Source organism: Sycon ciliatum, chromosome 13 (genome assembly GCF_964019385.1).
Source record: "Sycon ciliatum chromosome 13, ocSycCili1.1, whole genome shotgun sequence".
Taxonomy (NCBI): Eukaryota; Metazoa; Porifera; class Calcarea; order Leucosolenida; family Sycettidae; genus Sycon; species Sycon ciliatum.
The window spans coordinates 23,657,576-23,680,756 of NC_088655.1; the positions used below are offsets into that span (position 1 = coordinate 23,657,576).

Sequence of the window (23,181 nt, forward strand, 5' to 3'; positions counted from 1 at the left end):
ACAGACTGGTTCAGGGTTCACACGCTCGATTACAGCTCAGACTAATCGACTCGAAAACACAATGTCGCCGCATGAGGAGATGACGGTGCGGCACTTCGATGTTCAAAGCCCGACAAAGAGTTGCATGAACTCACGTGATGCAGTGGTGCTAGGAGCTGCAAGGAGACAGGAGGGACACACGGAAGATAAGATACGGCAGAAACAAACAAACGCGTTAGAATCCAATGACCAACTCTGCCCGGGCCGACGGGTTCGGGTTGAGTGCATGATTGCTATAGAGTGTCCACAGTGAAACTTCGGTAAAACGCACCTCAATGAGTCATAATATCTGTACTTTATAGGCGGCATGAAGTCAAGCTCATGAATAATGGCCTCGTGCATAACAACCCCATCTCATGACTAATGGCATAGTCTTCAAACTTAGGGTATCTGAGTGACGCAATTATTTGGCCAAAGCATCTCAACTGCTGATGTAACCGCACAACCCGTATGCCACAAGCACCAGTTTACACAGCGCGTATTTATCGCAGGGGAAACAGAAGCAAACAGCTATCACAACGCTGAACACACTGGGTGACCAGCACCCCCCCCCCCCCGCCCCCCCCCCCCCCTCCCCTCCCCTCACACACACACACACTCCAGGCAATGGAGACGAGGAGAGCTATCACAGAATGAGAGACTGACAAAAGGGGACAGGGTGTGCTGCTGTTCCAGTCACAGAACTAAGCGTGTCGGCTGCACACATCTAACGACTGCGTGTGTCACTGTTCCGGCATAGATACATGTACTGCAGGGCGCTGATCAAATCACTCGCGAATGATGCACTACCTCAGAGCCATGGGCATGCACACACGTGCAATGTATAGTCATGCAAGGTCACGTATGTGCACGCGCACGCACATGCACACACGCACGCACATATATATACACACACGCACACACACACACACACACACACATACACACACATACACACACACACATACAGGCAAATACACTTACCGGTGGTGACTGGGTTGTTGGTGACTGCACCAGGCAAAAGCAAGCACACACGACAGCCATGCGACCACCGGGGAGAAACGAAACAGACAAACAGACAGACACAAATAGAACAAGAATGAATAAACAGAGAAAGAAAGTGAATTAGTGAGAGGAAGATCAATGCATGAAGACTGGCAGAAGAGGAAGGGGTCCCGTCATCCCCGGATCGAACGGGGAGCGTAATGAGGCAAAAAATAACTTTGCAAGCCATTGCTGGTCTTGCCGAAAGAGACAAGGCATTCTATAAAATAAAAACAGGGAGGTGCTGCCCCCCCCCCCACACACACATACACACACAAACAGGAATACTTGTATACACACACACATGCACATACCCTGGCAACAGCTGGTGTTGAAGGTGATGTCGTCCAGAGCGATGTCTCCAGTGAAGCTGGTTCCAGTTATGCCTTGGAACTCCATCTACAGAATATGTAAAAAAAATGCATTGGTAAGGGGTCGTCGCAAATGTATTTTGTCGTTCCCAAAATGAACATGATTCGTTTGGGGGGGGGGGGGGAGGGGTGAGAGTCAAAATCGCACCGACACTGTGCATATGACATGTACATGCATGCGATTTCCATCGTCCAGCATAGCAAGCTGTGTTCGTTTCAGAGGGAGGGGAGGGAGGGAGGGAGGAGGGAGGGGAGGGAGGAGGGAGGGGAGGAGGAGGGAGGGAGGGAGGAGGGAAGGAGGGAGGAGGGAGGGAGGAGGGAGGGAGGAGGGAGGGAGGGGGGAGGGTCCGAGTACGAAAGGAACGATGTTCGTTTCAGGGATGACAGAAACTTTTTGCGATAACCCCCAAGATGGGTGAGTGTGACTTATAGAAAGAGTGCGAGAGCAGGCGGGGACGATGAGAGGCATGATGAGGATTGCGATGGTGGTGGTGGTGGGGATGAGGAGGATCAGGCTGGTGTTGGCGAGGACGATGAAGACGGTGATGCCAAGAAGATATTGGCGGTGTTCAAGCATCCGCTGTTGTCAAGTTCAGACGTGTCCTCAGTCGTATGATGATTCGTGGTTTAGTGTCGTGTGCCTGGCTCGTAATTTCTCGCAATTGACGGTGTTAGATGAAGCGCAGTGACATTTTCGTTTTCTTTACATAGATCGTTGTTACGGAGACGAATGAACACGGCTTAAAGCACTTTCAGCTGCCTGAAACTCCAGTAAACCTGGTGAAAGCGGCCTCTGGGCTTAGCGACCACCTGCTCTTAACGACCGTTTTTCCATGCACCGACAGTTCGACACAGACACTGTGGGACCTGGTTCTAAAGACCACCTGGCTTTAATGACCGCTTTTGCTTGCGCCGTGGGGTGGTCGCTTAAACCAGGTTTTACTTTCTATTTGCACAGCAAGAATCATCATGATCATCAGTGTTGACTAACCTGGTATGCGCCGTCGGCAAAGAACGGGACCACGGCGTTCTTCCACGAATTTCCCTGATTGCCGCTCAGCGTCCATAGCCTGACACGCCTCACGCCCACGCGAATGAAGACGTTAAGAGTGCCTGCACGGCACGACACGGCAATCGCAGACACACAGTACGCACAGGAAGGGATCAGGGCACAACACATGTATACGTATACGCATATGTAGCCTGCAATAATAAAAACTCGGTAAATTCCATCAATTTTAGGGTAAGGAGAAAATTTTACATATAAGAAGAAAAAGCGATGGAAAAAGGATGATTCGAACAAGTGTTCGTACAACACTCCATTCCATCGATTGATATTGTTTAACTCAATGTCACTTCAGCTAGTCCTCCCGGTTGCGATACTAAATTCAAACCGTCAAACAAAACTTACAACCGCACACTAAGTACATGTGTACCGGGCTGTACAATGTCATGTTGCTGCTCTCACGAGCACATTGCGTTGAAGACTCCGCTCATACACACACACACACACGCACGCACGCACACGCACGCACACACACACACACACTGTACGCACCGGTCGTTGCTCCGTACATATGGTACCAGAAGCTCATTGAACAGCCACCTTTCTGCACGGGGCACAGGAAAATCGGAAGAAGAAAACAGCAAACAGCGTTCAGCAGGTTGACCACAACCGAGCAGCCCACAAGACTGCACAACACCCTTTGCAAGACTGTCCGAAGAGAACTTTCAAGTAGCAGTCATTGAAAACACTTCACGGTCCGCAAGACTCGGCTGGACACCAGCCGAGTTTTCCGCATCCGCAGGAGCGCCACCGCCCTCTATAGATCAAGGCGCAATTGTAGCTCCTAAGTGGTGGGAGGCGAGTAGATCAGACCCACCACCAAAGTGGTCAAAGACCGAAAATCCCATTCACGGCATCCATGCCATTGTAAGGCTACCGTGATGGAGTGAAACTTTGTTTTAAGAAGAACACCGACGAGATTAACTGTCTCTGTAGAAGAATTAGTACTCACACACACACACACGCGCGCACACACCCGTACACACACAGTCTGTACTCGTACGTACCGTGGGTGTGTAAGATGGCGAGATGATGGCGGCCGCATGTCCTCTGTTCCGTGGCAGGGAGGTCTCAATGTACACATACCAACCTGCAGCAAACAAGCAAAGAAACCAGCGACATGAAAACAACAACAACAACAACAACAACAACAACCTTATTGGCGTCATGCCATCGTGGAATAAAAGAATAATAACAATAACAACAACAACAACAACAACAACAACAACAACAACAACAACAACAACAACAACAACAACGAGCAGCTAAACATTGATCTCTCTGTATCCGATCCCCGTGCCTGTAATTATTTTTCTCTTATTGGCCACAGGCCATCGTGAGAATAAAAGATTTCAAACAACAACAAGATAATAAGCAGTCAGAAAGTGCAATAACAGGACACAAAAATGACAAGCTATTGAGACATTCAATGACCTGAGACCTAGCCCTAACACGTCTCCAGTTGCTTCATAACTCCTTTCCATGTGATTTCTTCTATTTTAATTATATATACTGGCTCAGTATCCGAGTTATTCTAAAATAATAATTATTATTAGCACTAACCGGAGCTAGAGCCGGTTGTATGGTCACGGGTGGGTCCTGTTCCAAACGATGGCGTGGAACCCTGACGCCGGGTCCAGTCAAAGTCGTCGCCGGTGAATTGAGTGTAACCTTGCCAGCCGGATGTCCAGGCAGTGTTGGCTGGAACAGAGCAGTCTGCAAAAGGGGAAAAAAAAGTGTGTGCAAGCACGCACGCACACACACACATACGTACACACACACACACACACACACACGCATGCACACACACGCACACACACACACACATACACACACACACACACACACACACACACACACGACAGCAACTTCACTGAGCAAGCTGAAAAGAGGGGTTTGTAAGAAACGCGCCCGGGGTTTCCTTAGTCGCTAATACTAGCAGCAATCAAAACCCATCCTCACTTCGATGCACCCTGCTTCCCGGAGTATAAGCCACACTTGAAACACCACCAAATCGCCAAGAGAAACCGGCACGCCTTGTGCTACGATGGTTAAGTTCACGGTGACAAATCGGACAGATGCCTGTGTTTCATGACCAAAAATCTGGGAGCGGCTTATACTCCAGTGCGGTTTATACTCCGGGAAATACGGCAAGAAAACTTACGAACGCAATTGCAGGAGATGGCATCCCAGCCGAGATCGTCAATCGCAATGTCGCCGGTGAAACTCGTTCCCTTCGAGCCGATGATGCTCAGCTGTGCAGGGAAGAACGGCAATCCAACAACGATAACAACAACATGAAGAAAAGAGAAGAGCAGACAAGACAAGATAGCGGCAGCAGCAACAGCAGCAGCAGCAGCAGCAGCAACATCAGCGGCAGCAGCAACAACAGCAGCAGCAGCGGCAACATGATCAGCTAAGAGGTTCGTTGCAATTGTTACGTTTACTCCTGAATTGTCCTGGCTGTTACTCAACCCATACAATTACTACCTACTTGTGTTCAGTATTCAATAGCTTACTGTAAACCATCGTGCGAATACAGAAATATTAATAATAAAGAACTCACCGTGAATGGTCCGCTGACCGTTCCCAGGGGAACCTTTGCATTCCTCCATACGTCACCTTGGTCACCAGACGTCTTCCACAGGGATCGTGTCGTAGAGCCGATCTGACAAAAGACAATGACACGAGTGCAACACATGAAACTCGCAGGTCGAGCCAATAATAAGTGTAGAAAGGAAACGAACATACGTCATATGTCATCATATGTGTCGGGTCGTCGAATGTCTCAGTACTCTGTCAGTTTTGTGCCTAGTTGTTGCACTTTCTGACTGTATAATAGTATCTAGTTACAGTGGTGGAGAGTTACTCTTAACTCGAATCCATACATCCCTTTCCTTTCTACAATACTCTAATTTCAGAAAATTTCGGTGCTCAATATGTTCGGTATGAGGGCAACAGGCTAGGTTAGGTGAACAGAAATTTTCGGTGCAGAGAAGCAGTTCCCTATTGGATTATGTGCGTTAGTGTTTGTTCGGTGTATTGAAATTTTAGGTATGAAACAGACGCACCGAAAGTACCGAAAATAAAAGTACGCCGAAAATTTGTGAAATTACACTAACAGGAGCACTGTAAGGCTATAAATGTTCGGCACATTTAAATTTCGGCCTCCCAGGGCAAAAACACATTTCGGCTGCAACAATTTTTCGGCCTGCACTGCTGCCGCCTGTATACAGTCGACTGTCACACTGAACCTTGCAAAACAAAATTTCGGCGGCAAAAAATGTTTCGGCCAAAAATGCCCAGGCCGAAAATAGCCGAAAATAAATATGCGCCGAACATTTGGTGAATTTTTTTATGTCAGCCAACAGGTTTTGGGGTCGTTTTTCGTTGAAAGGCCAATCTTCGTGACCGTAGATGGGTCAGAAAGGTGCCCTGCATACAATTGCCCGGATTAGGGGCGGCCGGATCTGGGGAGTTTCACTGTAATAACAATAACAATGTGAAGAAGAGGTTGGTGCGACTTCGGCGATAGTAGGGGAAGAGTGGGTTGCTCCCTACACAAGTGAGAATTCTGAAGAAACAATAACAATGCGGCGTCATTTCTTACCTTGATCTGCACCTCAAGTGTGCCGATAGTGCTACCGTACATATGGTACCAGAAGGAGAACTAGAAACACACACGACAGACAAACAAACACGTATGGTCACGTGCACATACGAATTGCACGAGCGCACGCACACACACACACACACACACACACACACACACACGTGTGTGGCCACAAATCCGTTGCAAATCCCAAAACAGTTATCATATCTCGTGTTGGATACGATAAAAGCAAACATCAGAATAGAAAAAAACGAGTGGGTTTGGAGTCCCAGAATAGCAGAGTACTGTCAGAATCGCCCAACTTCAAAGTGAAAAGAGTACGAGAGTCGATTACCTTGCACAAGGTATCGGGGACTGGGTACTGTGGTGAACGGAGGATAGCCTTATCGCCTGACGACTGGCCGCTTGTCTCAATGTACATGTAGTACCCTGAAAGAAAGGTATGCAACAGAAACAGCAGCAGGAGCAGTAGCAACGGAGCCAGCAGTGAAGGCAGCAGCAGCGACAGCGACAGCAGCAGTAGCAGCAGCAGCAGCAGCAGCAACAGCAATAACAGCAGCAGCAGCAACAGCAACATCAGCAGCAGCAGCAGCAGCAACAACAGCAACAACAGCAGCAGCAGCAGCAGCAGCAACAGCAGCAGTAGCAGCAGCAACAGCAGCAGAACGAGCAACGACAACGGTGACAGCAGCAGTAGCATTGGTTAGAAGCAATGGGCACATAGGCATCAGTGACAATTATACTGTAAGAGTTGAATCCCCAACAGGGTACAAAGTATAGCGTTTTAACGAGAGAGAAAATCCATCGCTAACTCAAGCAACGTTACTAGTGTGCTGTTCCTTGACTCTTGTGTACTAGAGAAATAGAAGACGGGTGTGTGATGGCAGGGTCGGTAGACTTTGTACCCGCCAAGTGGGAGAAAATGGCAAATCGTTAAGCTTTGGGCTCGTCACACTTTTAACTCTTACAGAACACGCATAGAGGGCTGACACACAGTCAGAGCCGCTCAACTGATAACAGTACGAATAACTGACAAACTGATTTCACAAACTTGTGATTTCAAGCCTCCTTCGCATCGTATATCCAGGTCAACTCAGTCTTGCTACACTTCCTCCCGAAACAACATCTTTGTAAGGAGTTATTGTGCTCAAGAAATTTGTTGCCGCAGTCGTCGTCGTTGTTGGTGTTGTTGTTGTTGTTGTTGTTGTTAGGTGGTGGTGGTAGTGGTGTTGGTGTTGGTGGTGGTAGTGCTGATGGCAGTGGTGGTGCTGGTGGTGGTGGTGCTGGTGGTGCTGGTGGTGCTGGTGTTGTCGCTATCAATTGACTCAGTACTGTTTTCTGATGATCGCTTAGTGCGAGAAACTTGGAGTTAAAACATTTTTCCGTCCTCTTATTGTTTTTACTTCTTCTTACCGGAGTTATTTCCGTAGGTATGATCAGTGGCAGGTCCGGTATGCAGACTGCCAGTACCGGCTGCGTCACGTCGCCAGTCAAACTGATCACTAAACTCCTGCACCCAGCCGTTTGTGCCTGTTTCAAACGTTGCTACCTTGCTTGCGTCGCATTCTGGGTAATGAAGAGAGGAGCGAGAGAGAAAGAGAGAGAGAGAGAGAGAGAGAGAGAGAGACAGAGAGAGACAGAGAGAGACAGAGAGAGAGAGAGACAGAGAGACACAGGGACACAGACACAGACACAGATGGAGAGACAGACACAGACACAGAGACGGACACAATTACCACAATATCACGGCGTCGGAAACGTCTATTCCTTCCTCCTTTCCCACAGAAAGAAGGTTTTGCATTGAAGGGCACAAAGGTTCCTAGCTAAAGCAGCCACAAGCAGCAGCACCAGACACTACAACACCAATACTGTATGCCGGTTTTGAGACGGAATTCGTTAGAATTTCACCCCACTAACCCACAAAAATCCGGAAATCCTTAACTTTAAATATTGACGTTAAAATATCTGGTCTCACACGACCAGCAGCTAATGCTGCAGCAGAAGCTGACACAGGGCACTTCAGAAACTTACGGGTAGACTTAGGGATGACTGTTGGAACACACGTCGGTACAGCGTGTGACGAGTTGCGAGATCCCAGCAGACAGACAGACAGACAGACAGACACACCGACAGACAGACAGACAGACAGACAGACAGACAGACAGACAGACAGACAGGCAGGCAGACAGACAGACAGACAGGCAGGCAGGCAGGCAGACAGACATACAGACAGACAGACCGACAGACAGACAAGCAGACAGATGGAACAAGCGCACAGGAAACACAGAGAATCATCATAAAGAAGGACCCGGGCAGCCTGCAGAGAGCCTAACCATAGCGTGAGCGATAGTTATGGCCTATCGCTCATGCTATGGTTGTAAACCAATGGTCATTGAAAATATGAATTCTCCATAGCATGCGTTTGGCAAATCAAACACCACTCAACGAGATGAACTTCATGATTCATGATATAGTTGGATGGCCGCAGTCAGGCGCACCTACTGGCGAGACTCAAAACTGACCGAGGAAGCCAAGAAGAGAAACAACGACAAAGAACACACCATGTGCCACATTCACAACTGAACATGTTGCGCGAGAATCTTTTCTCGCATATCTCGCTGTGCGGCCGGCCGGCGCGAAATGCAACGCCTCGTTCAAGATTTTTTTTAAAGCGGGATATCCTCACCGCCACAGAATATAATACCAACAAATACCAAGCAGACAGCATGCAGACACCATGCAGACAGCACGCAGACACCATGCAGACACCATGCAGACACCATGCAGACACCATGCAGACAGCACAGACACCATGCAGACACCATGCAAACAGCATGCAGCAGCATCCACAACACTCACCGTAGGTCATGCAGCACGCCGACGCAAACGCGACGTCGTCAATGGCAATGTCACTACGGAAACCACTGCCACGTGTTGCAACGAATTGAATCTGGCACACACACGCACAGACACAGACACGCACGCAGAGACACACACGCACACACACAGACACACACACACACACACGTACAGCGGGAGAAGAGAGCAACAATAGAACACGAGGTCAGCAGTGGCATGGGAGACCCCACCCGCAAAAGATAGCCAGGAAAGTCCAGATGTCAGGCATCTCTATACACTCCCCCCCCCCCCCACACACACACCCATGGCATCCATCCCTATACTCTTTCCGGGACCTCCACCCCACTCCACCCACACACACGTTCCCCCAGAAAGGTGGACAACACTTCTCGGTATCATCCAAAACGACATGTACTCAGACACGAGAAATGGACCCATGGTGCATTCCATTGGGCAGCGAGAAAGAATTTTTTTTTTTTTGCGATGGTGGAAAATAAATTTCCTTAAAACTCTCCAACTTCACTGCAGCGTTTTCTTTCCACTTGTGAACACCTGCATCCCTGAACAGGCAGCTCTCAGCTCTCAGCTGCACCACAAGGAGAAAATACAGTAAAACCTGTAACTAAAGACCACCCTGACTAGCGACCAGCCTGGTACTACAGTAAAACCTGTAACTAAAGACCACCCTGACTAGCGACCAGCCTGGTACTACAGTAAAACCTGTAACTAAAGACCACCCTGACTAGCGACCAGCCTGGTACTACAGTAAAACCTGTAACTAAAGACCACCCTGACTAGCGACCAGCCTGGTACTACAGTAAAACCTGTAACTAAAGACCACCGTGACTAGCGACCAGCCTGGTACTACAGTAAAACCTGTAACTAAAGACCACCGTGACTAGCAACCAGCCTGGTACTACAGTAAAACCTGTAACTAAAGACCACCGTGACTAGCGACCAGCCTGGTACTACAGTAAAACCTGTAACTAAAGACCACCCTGACTAGCGACCAGCCTGGTACTACAGTAAAACCTGTAACTAAAGACCACCCTGACTAGCGACCAGCCTGCTACTACAGTAAAACCTGTAACTAAAGACCACCGTGACTAGCGACCAGCCTGGTACTACCGACCCTTTCGCCAGGCACGGACGGTCTCGCACTCACATACGGTCGTGCGGTGCGAACCTCTTACTAAGGACCACCTGCCACTAAAGACCACCTTCTCTGGCCCCAAGGGGGGGGGGTCGCTAGTCACAGGCTTTACTCTACTGCCAATATTCCGACCGCTGGGCATCATCAGGGCAATGCCCTGCTGGCAGTAATGGATTCAACAGCCTGTTCGGGGATGGAGATGTTCACAAGTGGAAACCAAATTAATGACAAAAAAAATCACGGTTCGCATGAGACTCGGCAGGAAGCCGGGCTTTCCGCATCCGTAGGAACGCCACCACCCCTCAAGGATCAACAAGTAAATGACAACAAGTAAACAAAGAAAAGCACCTACAGGTTACGGTATAACACCACCAGTTACTTGACAATCAGAGTCATGCCAAAACATTGCACGACACTGACCGATGGTATTGACGTTCCACGACTAGCTGCCAATCAGCTCTAGAACGTTTTCTTCGCACTTATAAAATTATCCCTGGCTCTCCGTCCGAGTCCATAAAATAAAATTAAAATAAACCATCAGCAGTAGGCCGTACCGGCAGCGCCGAGAGATAAGCCCATTGCGCATTGCCAAATACGGAAGGTATGAGTAATGCATGTGACTACGCTGGGATCAGCAATGCACTGTTCAACACCCCCAGATGACCATGCCCAGGTGGCTGTGTGGGGTGTTATGTGACTACGCTGGCATCAGGAATGCACTGTTCAACACCCCCAGATGACCATGCCCAGGTGGCTGTGTGGGGTGTTATGTGAGTACACTGGGATCAGCAATGCACTGTTCAACACCCCCAGATGACCATGCCCAGGTGGCTGTGTGGGGTGTTATGTGAGTACGCTGGGATCAGCAATGCACTGTTCAACACCCCCAGATGACCATGCCCAGGTGGCTGTGTGGGGTGTTATGTGAGTACACTGGGATCAGCAATGCACTGTTCAACACCCCCAGATGACCATGCCCAGGTGGCTGTGTGGGGTGTTATGTGAGTACGCTGGGATCAGCAATGCACTGTTCAACACCCCAGACGACCATGCCCAGGTGGCTGTGTGGGGTGTTATGTGAGTACACTGGGATCAGGAATGCACTGTTCAACACCCCAGACGACCATGCCCAGGTGGCTGTGTGGGGTGTTATGTGAGTACACTGGGATCAGGAATGCACTGTTCAACACCCCCAGATGACCATGCCCAGGTGCAGGTGGCTGGGTGGGGTGTTTATGATACAAATTACGTCATTGCGCAATGGGCTGACTCGCCTCACCTGGAACAGCTTGGACGTAGCCGGCAGAGTGACGACGCCGCGGATCCACTTGTTGCCCTGGTCACCAGTCTTGGTGAACAGCTGCGTGGTTGCCGTGGCGCTCAGCTCCTTGTACATCACTTGCAGCGTGCCAATCTGGCTACCATACATGTGGTACCAGAAGCTCATTTGGCATGACTGCCGGGAAAAGGTACAACGACGACGGCGACGACGACGACGATGATGATGCCGGGGAGGAGATGAACAGACGCAGGCAAGAAAGAGAGAACAAGCAAGCACACGCACACATACACACACATGCACACAGACAGACAGACACATGCACACACATACACACACACACACGTGCACATACAACACATGTGGCAAGAAAGATAAAGCGGAATAGATCAACATATACACACAAACAAACACACACACACACACAAACACTCACACACACACACAAACACTCACACACACCCACACACACACACCCACACACACACACACCTCAGACCTCAGACACACCCATCGCGAAAGCGATGATAGCGAACAGCTATGTTAGCCATAGCAACTTTGTGCTGGGATTGCACCATTCAACAGCTTGCAAGGCTGAAATCCCAGCACACACACACACACACACACACACACACACACACACACACACACACACACACACACACACACACACACACACACACACGAGCGGGTCACTTCCAGTATGCTACGCAACAAACCTTCGTGTTGTTGTACGTGGTGGACAGCAGAATCGCCTTGTCACCGGAAGACGCACCAGTGGCCTCCAAGTATAGATAATGGCCTAGAACACAGAGGAAGAAAGCAGGAGTGGCAATTGCAGTCTTATTAAAGGCACAGAGAACCGGAGAAGACTCATGGCTCCACCCAAGGCGGATGGAGGACACCACGCTCACTGATTGTAACGAATGGGAGGGCACGGGTGGGGAGATTCCTCCAGGAACCAGCAAAAACAATGCACTCTTGAACTACACCCCCCCCCCGAACCGAAAAAGAACCTTCAACCATGGAACACGTCCCTTACGTGCCGGCGTGCCTGTGGTGAGCTCGGTCCGGTTCCCGACGAAACTACCTCCCCCCCCCCGACCGAAAAAGAACCTTGAAGCATGGAACCCGTCCCTTATGTCCCGTTGTGCTTGTGGTGCGGTCGGTTGTCTGTCCGATTCCCGACGAAACTACCCCCCCCCCCCGGGACCTAAAAAAAGAACTTTGGAGCATGGCGGAACGTGTTCCCTACCTGCCGTTGTGCCTGTGGTGTGGTTGCTTGTCAGTCCGGTTCCCGACGAAACTACCCCCCCCCCCGGACCTAAAAAAAGAACTTTTTGCAGTATGGCAAAACGTGTTCCCTACCTGCCGTTGTGCCTGTGGTGTGGTCGGTCGTCGGTCCGGTTCCCACCGACGTCGTGGCGGAACGACTGCGAATCCAGTCTTCTTGGTCGCCCGTCTTGGCGTTCGTGTAGTAGCTGAAGCCGTCGTCGAACGTCGCCAACGGTGGATTCCGGCAAGCTACAGTGCAAGCAGTGCACACAAACACACATGGGACAGACATGCGGACACACACGCACACACACACGCGCGCACATGTACATTCGAATGCATTGGGCCATGCAAGCTAGGACCTTGCACCGTGCCATATTCATCTGTACAATGCAGTTCCGCAGGGCTGGCGGACCCAGGCACTTCTAATTTTTATTATTAATTTTTTGTTTTTGTGGGGGAAGTCCCCATACCCACGCCGAATTTAGTTTCCTCCATCTGAAGCGGTTTACTCTTAGTCTTACATACGTAAGCACAATGGCACGCAGTGGAACTACACTGTCTCTACTACGATTGCTCCAAAACAGAGAGAGTAGAGGCCGGGGGTGGGAGAGAAATCAAGTCAAGTACGCGAATTTTTGTTGCGGGGATTTCCATGAGAACGTATCCTAAGTGAAGATAGTTTTCCGTAGCTGCTGGGTACTCGTACTTCGCGAGCATCTCGCCGCCATGCACGCAAATAAGCTAGGGAACAAAATGTTATTGTACTGAGTTTTGCAGAGATCTCACGTTCGAAAACTGTTCCATCGTGCCGAGCTCCACACCGAGACAACGCTCCAGTGTGAATATGCTGGTGCGCCTGAGAGAGGAACCAATTCTTGTACACAGTTTGTGCAACACGCTAGTACGGAAAAATCGTTATCCGTGTTGGCAACACAAAACTCGCCATCGCGCAGATCAGCCAGCAAATCGTAGCTGCACACACCTACAAATCCATTCACGTGCCGCAGACGATCCTCAACGTCTTCATTGCTCAGCGGTTCATCCATTCTGTTGAGCGTGTGGACTGCGCGCGCGCGGGCGTGCGTGCGGTGAACCTCATACTCTATAGAGAATTTCCTCTGAGAATTGCATAAACCTTTCGAATGGAGTGGTTGTTGTTTTTCAGCACGCCAATCACAAAGTCTTTGTCGGTGGTGAGAACCCTGTGCAAGCCGTGCATGAAGTGATCCGGGTTCATGAGCTGCGCTTCCACCGTGCTTGCGTACGTCTGTGACATCTCTTCCAGGCCTCTGAACTTGTTACCTGCCGAGCCGGGGACGGTGAGCGAGAGCTGCAGGATGGTGGCCAGTTTGGTTCGAAATCCCGAGAAACCGGAAAATTGCGCCGTGAGGCCGAGGTCACGCAGTGCCACCCTCTCGAACGGGTATTTAGCCAGGTAAATGCGATAAGTTTCGTTCGTCAAGGCTACATAGTCTCTCCAGATCGTGGACTCGACGCGTTGTCGCACACTTTCCAGCTCGCCTGCGTGTAATGATATGCAAGAAGGCATTACAGATGGACCTAGTGGACATCGTTAAAACGGCAATCAGGGTTTCTCCATCCATTCGCCGTGCAATTATATCAGAGCGAGTGAAGAAGTTGTCAACGAACTTCTTTCCTACAAAGCTATCATCTCCCGTCGCCGATGGGAAGAAGGTGGGAGTTGACAGTCAACTCTCACCGCTGAGGATTATACCATGAACAAGGTTCAACGGTATGCGATATTCGTGTCGGCTGTGTCCTGGTGGCGCGATACCAAGAAGTATAAATGTACGCTGAGTGCGTGTCCGGTCGACAAGGTTGAGAAGACCGGAGCGACGTTGAGGGTCATGAAAGAAGGGGACGGTGAGGCCTTCGTCATTGCAGATGCAGAGCTCTGCAAGTTGGCAGAGGGCTTCTCCGAGAAGTGGAATTCCACAACAGCATGCGATGACGACGAAAATTGCCAAGTTCTGCACCGACTCGGAGTCGGTGGAGAAAGACGAAGACTAAAAGGCCAAGTCAAGGACAGGCGAGAATGCGCAAAAGATGAAGAACGAGCAGCTGGGATGGTTTTTTTTAAGGCTGAACGAAGCATCGAGTCAGGAAACCGGAGCCAAAGCCTCGTAGGCCGGACAACTGTAGCAAAAGAACCCACTCGGACTCGGAGTCGGAGCCTCGGTCTCGCCCGTGACGTGACATGGTAAATTCTACAACTGGTACTTTACAAGACTCAGGTTACGTTTGGTTGGTCACATTCCCAAATGGGAGTCACTTGGAATCACTCGGAATCATTCTCGCCCGTTTGGTTGGTCAAAAAAGTGCGTTAGGTTGATCCCATTCCAGAATGGGAATCGTTCAGAACGATTCTTTTTGGAGAATGATCATTCCACATCACATGCTGGAATGAGCATATCAACGAACGCACTGCGCAGCGTGTTCGCGCACGTCTTACATCATACAAAAATCCAACTTGCCCTCGGCCGATCCTCGATAGACCCTCATCACCTGATGCAGTGATGGTTGAACGGTGGCGATTATGACGAAGCAGAATGACTGCTTTCTTGCTATAAAACCACCCTCCAATCCTTCACTCAGTATCCGTGACTTCTCCAGTTCAGTGTTGTGTACAGTTACACTACCTGACCATGTTTTCCTCAACGTTCCCAAAACCTTTATAGTTGGTGCAGTGGAGAAGGGGTTGCAAACCCGCGGCACAAAGGTCCGAGGGAGGACATATCCAGACCTCGCACCTGGTGCAACATTCTTTCACCCAGAAAATACCGCACCGGCGTTCTTGTGCGAGGGCATTGCCTGAAAGGTCCAAACGCCCAAGTGACTGTGGAGGTGCCCATAGAACTAAGTGATAATTATGGTTAAGACAGTCACGGCGATTAAAGTGTCGCCATCCGCGAGGTGTGCCATTAGCTCCGAGCGAGTTGACAAGCTGACAACAAACTTCTTTCCCACAAAGCTGTCGACTCCTAGTTTGGCAAGCTAACGCCCAACTTCTTCCCGACAAAGCTGTCGACGCCTAGTTCGAGTGGAAAGAAGGTGGGAGTCGACCGATCTATGTAAAAGCCACATCGACGATTGAAATGGACGACTTCACAATGAATAAGACTCGGCAATATGCCATGTTTGTGTTAGCCGCGTCATGGTGGAGAGAGCAAAACGAATACAAATGCACGCTGGGCGTATGCCCGGTGGACGCCGTGGAGAAGACCGGCGCAACAATGAGAGCGCTGAATGAGGGAGATGAATGAGGGAGGTGAGGAACGCCTCAACATCCCCGATGAAGAGCTCAGAAAGTTGGCGGATGGACTCCGCGGCAAGTGGAACTCAGGCACATCCGCATCCACAGAGGAGGAGGAGGATGAGGCAGTGAAGGAGCTGTTCGTTGCGTAATGTTTAACTTTACGCGCGCACACACACGCACACACACACACACACACACACACACACACACACACACACACACAGTACTCATTGTAAATACTTGCTCTTATGCAATTTCAATTGTATTGTATTCCTCCAATCTTGGCATGTGTAGTCCACATGGTCGCCCTTTTCTCTGTTTATAACTGTTGGTTGTTTATTATTTCTTTGAGTCTTTTCCCGGGAGTCTTTCCCGTTGTCTTTTTGTCGAGTCTTGTTTTCGTCTTTCTCCTCCTGTGCCCTCGCCGTTTATTATTGACAAGTGAATACTAGTATTGAAGCTAACTGAACGGTGCGTTGTTGAGTGACCGGGGCCAGGGGGAGAAGGCAATACTATTTCTACTTCAATCGAGTACATTGTAATAGTTTAGTGAGGTACCATTGCCATTGGCCTCTGTATTTTAGGCCTTTGCGGATAATGGCGGCAGAAAAATTGGCAGAATTCGGTACTTTTTCTGGTAAGTTTCATGCATGTTTGGTATGTGGATAAAGAAATGGAGCAGAATTCGAAGAATTGCCCGCCATAAGGTTTGTATGGTTCTGCCAATTTCACTGCTTTTCGAGCAGAATCTTCTACCTTTCCGAGCAGAATCCGCCAATGCCTAATGTATTTACATGTAGTTGTGACAAGAACACAATGCTACAGACAGAGCTAGAGACAGAGCTAGAGTCGGTTTACTGTAAGAGCAGAAATTTTCGGTGGTGGAATATTTTCAGTATTCTCCAAAATTGGCGGTTCGGTGGAGGGAAATTTTCGGTAAACCCGCTTTCCAGGTAAGTGTTCTAGTACTGGTACTTGCAGTGCATACATACATGTACATGTAGCACATGTCATGCAACCAAACTTTCAGTGCGTTTTATTTTCGGTAAAAATTGTCGGTACCGAACTCGCCCCCCCCCCCCCACGAAGTTACCGAAAATAGAACACCACCGAAAATTTCTGCTTTTACAGTACATGCGGGTTGCAAATCCACTGAACTCTCCATAGTAGCTCTTGGCGGATAATGCTCGAAGAATTGGCGGATTCTGCTCGAAAAGCAGAGTGAAAATAATACAAAGTTGAAACCCTATGCCGGACAGGCACTTCCTGCTCCGTTCCTGTGGGGCTGCTCCGCACACTTTTTTTAGTTAGCGCTGCGTGCACATGCCACGAGTCGGAGATTAAGTTTATCCACATACCAATCATGTGTGAAATATACCAGAAAAAGTATCAAAATGCTGCCAAGTTTTCTGCCGGGATTATCCGCCAAGGGCTACACCATAGCCATGCTAATACCGTGGAAAACATTATGCTACAGCAGTACGGAGGGAGGTACATTGCATTATACCGGTGATAGAGAGGTTAACACCTTAATTAAGATGCACGTTATTTCCGACGTGATGCGAAAGTTCAGCTCGCGTTACGATGATTTGGCCGGCGCGTCGAAAAACAACGCGAGTGACCTGCAGCTCACGTCGAAATAATGATTTGAAGTCACAGTTTACCCCAAATTTGACGTGAAATTGCGCGTCACGTCGGAAATAACGTGCATCTTAAAACCTCTCTAGTGGATACTACTGGCGTGGACATGGAAATCCGGTCGCACGTCTAGCGGCCCCAGGGCGCTGGCCATGCAGCCGTGGATAAGCAGAGCAGACATGCTGCAGATCGCGCGCATCGGATCAAGCGCTGTTCTGTACGCGCTGCTGAGGGCGCCGGCCCCCGTCAATCGACTGGATTTCCATGTCCACTACACTACGGTGTTTTTCGGAGGACAGTGCGCACCTTTGTATAACGCGCACTCCCAATCTTCATTGAAGTACATGCATTTCATATTCGGAGCATAGTGCGCACCTGCAATTTAGGGCCTAAAATAGCACATCTAAAGTGCGCACTATACTCCGGAAAATACGCTACTTCAAGTACAGTGATGCCCAATGAAATCCGATCGCGTGACGCGGTCAAGCTTGAGCCCTGCACCCACGCCACGGGGCACATGCACCACCTAAAAATTTCGACCTAGGTTCAGCATGCACATATAAATTACCATGAGTGACATGCACCGGCTACACATACATGCACATGTTATGCGGCTGTGCACCCCCCCCCCCCTCCCCTCCCCGGGCCCCAGGGCCCCCGCCCTAAAAGGGGACCAGCTCCGCCCCTGGCAGTACTAAGCATGCACTTACTCTGTGCTGACGTCAAGGCTGCGAAGACGCAAACTGCAGGGACAGACAGACACAGAAGCAGAGGAGATTCGGCAATGTATCGCTTGTTATCCTGTTCGGCTTCCACTCCACAACCGTGGAGGTTGTAGAAAGGAGCGCTGTTTCGGAAATTCCGAACACAGTGCATCCTCCGCCTTGTACAGTAAAACCTGCGACTAACGATCGCCCCTTGGGGCCAGAGAAAGCGGTCTTTAGTGGCAGGTGGTCCTTAGTTAGAGGTTTGCACCGCACAACCATGAATGTGAGACCGTCCGTGCCTGGCGAAGTGGTCTGTAGTACCAGGCTGGTTGCTAGTCACGGTGGTCTTTAGTTACAGGTTTTACTGTAGTACCAGGCTGGTCGCTAGTCACGGTGGTCTTAGTTACTGGTTTTACTGTAACATGCTGTCAACCGAACAACGTGTTTTCAACCAAACAAGGATCATCTATTACAACTACAAGTACAAGTACTATCTAATGGGAAGGGGGGGGGGGACTTGCTTGCTTTCAGAAATCGGTAATTACAAACAATGCAATTCGTTCGAGGGAGTTCCCATGGCTGTTTGTTGACATTGAATTCGCATGATGTTCGCCACGGGAGCAGGAACTGCTCGCCCCAAGCACTGAGGAGTCGCCGAGTCATAACAGTTAAACCCTTGTTTGCACGGCTCCCTGACCTACCCTGCTCCCATGCAACCTTGAACTAACTCGTTCAACTCCTGCATGGTCCATTGTACGCAATCAGATCTCTACAATGGGCACTACTGTAGTCCGAAGCTGTAGCGGAGGCGAACATAGTACCGGCGGTATCTCAACGAATCAGTTTTGACTGCTGTTCCACTGCAACCGTGTACCAACGCAGAACGAAAACAACCCATTTCTTGGGGTGGCTCTGGCCTCGAACGCTTCCTTCCTGCCTGGCATTGAATCTAAAAAGTGCGTTTGGTGCTCATCAGCAAACCAAACATTATTTTTTACTGAGAACCAACCAACACTTTGGAAGCACAGGCAGGAACGTTTGAGTCGCACTACGCAGGCCTGACTGGCAAATAGCAAAACAACTGTACTCTACTTCGAGCACTGGTGTATACACAGTGTCAACGACACGTGAGAATCCGAACCCAACGTGTGCAAAGCCAAGGAGCTGCTAATCTGCTAGAAACAATCGCGACATCTATCACCTTTCGTCGTAGAAGTGTGTGGTAGGCATAGCGAAAGACGCAAAGGGTAGCGCAAAACAGGTGATAACTACAACGCAGTAAAAGTTAGTTGTAACAAAACCTGTGATAGCGCAACAGGTAGTACACGATGATTGATTTGCACCTTCACACTTGTGTCGCCAAATCAACCCAGCTACAATTTCCTACAAATTTTTATGTTAGGCATTAGGCATTTTATGTTATGAATTCACACGCTTGCACGAGTTGCTCATTTCATGAATTCACCTCTTTTCCGTCTGGTGTCACACATGGCACTAACTCCGCATTTTCTACCCTCTTTTGAGCCCTCCAACCCTCCTGCTCTCCTCTGTAGATCACTAATGGTTGACAATCTGTAACGTACGAGGAAACAAAGCCCCCCTTCCCCTGCGATGCGGTACAGCGTCAGGGAAAGTTATCGCTGTTAAAAAAAAGTTACCAAGGACAGATCGACACAATCCTGCATCGCGCGATGCGTTGGCAAACTGTTGAGTGACTGCTAAACATCACACCATTCTACTAAGCTCTTTTAGTGATCCAGTAAATTACTAATGCATGTACAACACAGACTATACTAGATAAACTCTTGCAAAAAGTGCTCGATACCACAAGGGCATGGCGGGACGACAGATACAATCATGTTAGATGTGAACCGTGGAAGATAACTACATGCACATAGATACACCTTGCAACCACAAAGGTTGTAGTAAGATCACTGTTTCCGAACACGGTGGTCTCCACCGTGTTATACATGCTGTCAGCCAGCAAGATAACTATTATGTACATAGATAAACCTTGCAACCACAAAGGTTGTACATGTAGTAAGATCACTGTTTCCGAACACGGTGGTCTCCACCTTGTTCTACATGTACATGCTGTCAGCCAGCAAGATAACTACATCATGACTTGTACATGTATATTGTCGAAGACCAGCAACTCGCCTGTACTGGCACCTCTTCCCCATAGACGAGGCGTCGAGGGTTGTCACACGGAAAGGATGTAATTCATTCTAATACATGTACATGTATTGGGCGAACACTGGAGTAATTTGCGCTTCGAGGAGCGTGAAAACTAAACGAGTACCGTGACAGATACGGTTGTAAGGATAGTGTCAGATCGTGCGGGTATGTGTGTGTGAGTATGCGCGCGTGTGTGTGTATGCTCGCGCGCGCGCGCGCGTGTGTGTGTATGCGTGTGCGCGTGTGTGTGTTCTAGCTATGAACTGTTAGACCCAACAGGGAAAGGTACGCGGTGCAGGCAATCTCGTAGGGTACCAACAACAACTAGGGAGGAAGCATTCTACTTCTCTCTCTCTCTCTCTCTCTCTCTCTCTCTCTCTCTCTCTTTTGTTACCCCGAGCGTCTCAGTCTCTGCCAGGCTACATTTATGCTGCTCTATGCTAAGCGAAGTTAGTTCAAATTGATCGCGTCGCTCAGTGGCGCCTTGCCCCGCGCCATTTTTGTTTAGCAAAACCGCAGCGTCATTGTTCAAAATGGCGGCCACGGATCACGCGCCAGGGTCCGGGCTGTACCATGTACTGTACCAGCACCGTTGATAGCTTTCACAGCACTGTCGAGGTCAGGCTGACGAGCAGAAATCTAGATGGGTCAGGTCAAGCGGAGAGAAGGAAATCGAGACTAGAATGTTCGCGCGGCATAAATTTCGCATTGCACAAACAGAGTCGGAAGGACAACGGACACAAACCTGCTAGATTGAACAGGACCGTAGGCTCGCGCGCCTATTGTTACAATCAATCATGATCAAATCGCATCGCGGGGCGGCTAGGACTACATTGTTCGGCCTAAACCCTGGCATGCCGGCAAGATACGGGGACGGTATATCGGAGTAAAGTTCCGCGGGAGATTTTGTCAAATCAGATCTGGTCCCCAATACAGGGTTTGCTGGAAAGGTAAATACATGTTTCACTCCAACACGAACCCTCATGGTTTAGCCTACACCGCTAGCGTACACAATCTACAGTGCTTGGCTAGTAAAGGCTGGCCAAATGTCAGACACTCGCGCGATACCATCGCACGTTGAACACGCCTCTAGCAGTGCATTTACCAGTTCGCACATGGTTGTCTTTCATTACTGGACACCATATCTCGCAGCGCAACGAGGCGGCGCTTGGGTTCAACCATGAAGAGTGAGCCAGCCAGCAGGCAGGACAACACGAACTACTTTTATTAACACACCTGCAACAACCACATCTTGCACCACAACGTCAACGCCAACCATACACCCTTCGACAGACAAGGACCTACTCTCCATCGGGAACGCACACACAAACAGGCACCGAGATTCCTCCATCAACAGTGCCCTCACCCTCTGCAGCAACTCACTCCCTATCGACATCACAACCCAACCTCGTAGAAATTCTTTCCGAAACAATGCATCCAGTCTTCTTTTGAGCAGTACCTGTTCCTGCTCCACGCACCCCCCTGGTTTCTGATATCTCGAACGTTGTACAACACTATCTCGATCACCCCTGCAAACGTTATTGCCCCTGCTTGTTTTTCGTGATCAATTGCTTCTTGCCTCCCCGGTTAATTTCCATCTAGCTGTTTCTGGTTAGTACCAGTTCTATCACACTTATCAATCGTCCTTATTGGCGTCACGCCATCGTGGAATAAAAGAATAATAATACTAATAATAATAACAAGATTCGTCGGGCGCAGGACGGACTACGTACAAGCGCTAACGGAACACAGCCAACATCATGTAGCTAAACTATTATAGAGCCGGCGGTATTATGTCCAGTGCTCACGACAACTCAGCTTGGACCAGCAGTGAATTTCCTAGTCTTCAGTGCCGGGTGGTGCTTGGGCAATGGGATGAAGAGATAGACCGACAAATAATTGTTGCCCGGTACGAGATTGTGCGAGAGATGGCAAGTTTTAAAGACGTAGGCCGCCGCATGGGCATAAGTGCTGCGGTAGAGGCTTTTTTTGGGGGAATTGCACTGTATTGCCAGGCGAAATATGGTCAGCCTGTGAACTTGTGAACTAGGCCTTCATTGCTGCGAATGGCGAGGTGATAATTCGATCACTTTGAAAGCGAACAGATACATGGCGCGCGTAATCTACCTCGAAACAGCAGCTAATTCAGCGAGCAAGATAATAGAACCATTCGGGACTGACCTGCCAGGACAACTCGCCAAGGAACCTCCATGCTGGCTGGTAGCGCTTAGCCAAGCGCACGCTCTTGCGAAGCAGTTACAAGGCTCTCCCTTGTCCTTGGTGGCGGAGAGGCCACCTCTGAAACACTAGAGACTTCGTCTAGCTACGCACAGTCAAGAGCTCTCGCGTAGGGGAAGGAACCACCTAACAGATGCTCAGACGTGAGGGCAAAAGAGAGAGAGCATTGGCCAAAAGCAAAGAGCAGCGCGGCGCAGACAGGCCTTATACAGTTGAGCGAGCATCTGCAGTTGTCAGAGCACCATGCTTTCCAGCAGCTAGGCGGGGATTGATGGCCAGCAAACGTGAAATCATGTAAAACCACACATGTATGTACATTTAGTATGCGGACTGTGTTCGTAGAAGTTGCTGACGGACGCAGGGACTCTCACCCGTAGCCCGTACCATGAGGAAATGTCCGTCCTGGGTCTCGGAGCGCCAGCCAATTGTCAACACGACTCTACCATTGCTAGCCTTGCTCAG

The 23,181-nt window shown here is 49.5% G+C and overlaps 1 protein-coding gene across 1 annotated transcript in view; it reads right to left on the bottom strand.

The window, feature by feature from the left end:
• Positions 1-22,915, bottom strand: part of LOC135829548 (MAM and LDL-receptor class A domain-containing protein 1-like) — a 43,029-nt gene extending 20,114 nt beyond the window's left edge. The window contains exons 1-19 of the mRNA XM_065341943.1: positions 22,663-22,915; positions 18,307-18,339; positions 12,772-12,927; positions 12,123-12,205; positions 11,404-11,580; positions 8,972-9,062; positions 8,144-8,161; positions 7,526-7,678; positions 6,447-6,541; positions 6,110-6,169; positions 5,066-5,167; positions 4,664-4,754; positions 4,063-4,215; positions 3,507-3,589; positions 2,992-3,043; positions 2,425-2,546; positions 1,377-1,461; positions 1,003-1,026; positions 135-155 (exon numbers count right to left, since the gene is read on the bottom strand). Of these exons, the coding sequence (XP_065198015.1) occupies positions 135-155; positions 1,003-1,026; positions 1,377-1,461; positions 2,425-2,546; positions 2,992-3,043; positions 3,507-3,589; positions 4,063-4,215; positions 4,664-4,754; positions 5,066-5,167; positions 6,110-6,169; positions 6,447-6,541; positions 7,526-7,678; positions 8,144-8,161; positions 8,972-9,062; positions 11,404-11,580; positions 12,123-12,205; positions 12,772-12,927; positions 18,307-18,339; positions 22,663-22,693 (1,630 nt within the window). The 5' untranslated portion in view covers positions 22,694-22,915. The remainder of the gene's footprint in view (positions 1-134; positions 156-1,002; positions 1,027-1,376; positions 1,462-2,424; positions 2,547-2,991; positions 3,044-3,506; positions 3,590-4,062; positions 4,216-4,663; positions 4,755-5,065; positions 5,168-6,109; positions 6,170-6,446; positions 6,542-7,525; positions 7,679-8,143; positions 8,162-8,971; positions 9,063-11,403; positions 11,581-12,122; positions 12,206-12,771; positions 12,928-18,306; positions 18,340-22,662) is intronic.
• Positions 22,916-23,181: the final 266 nt, after the last annotated feature.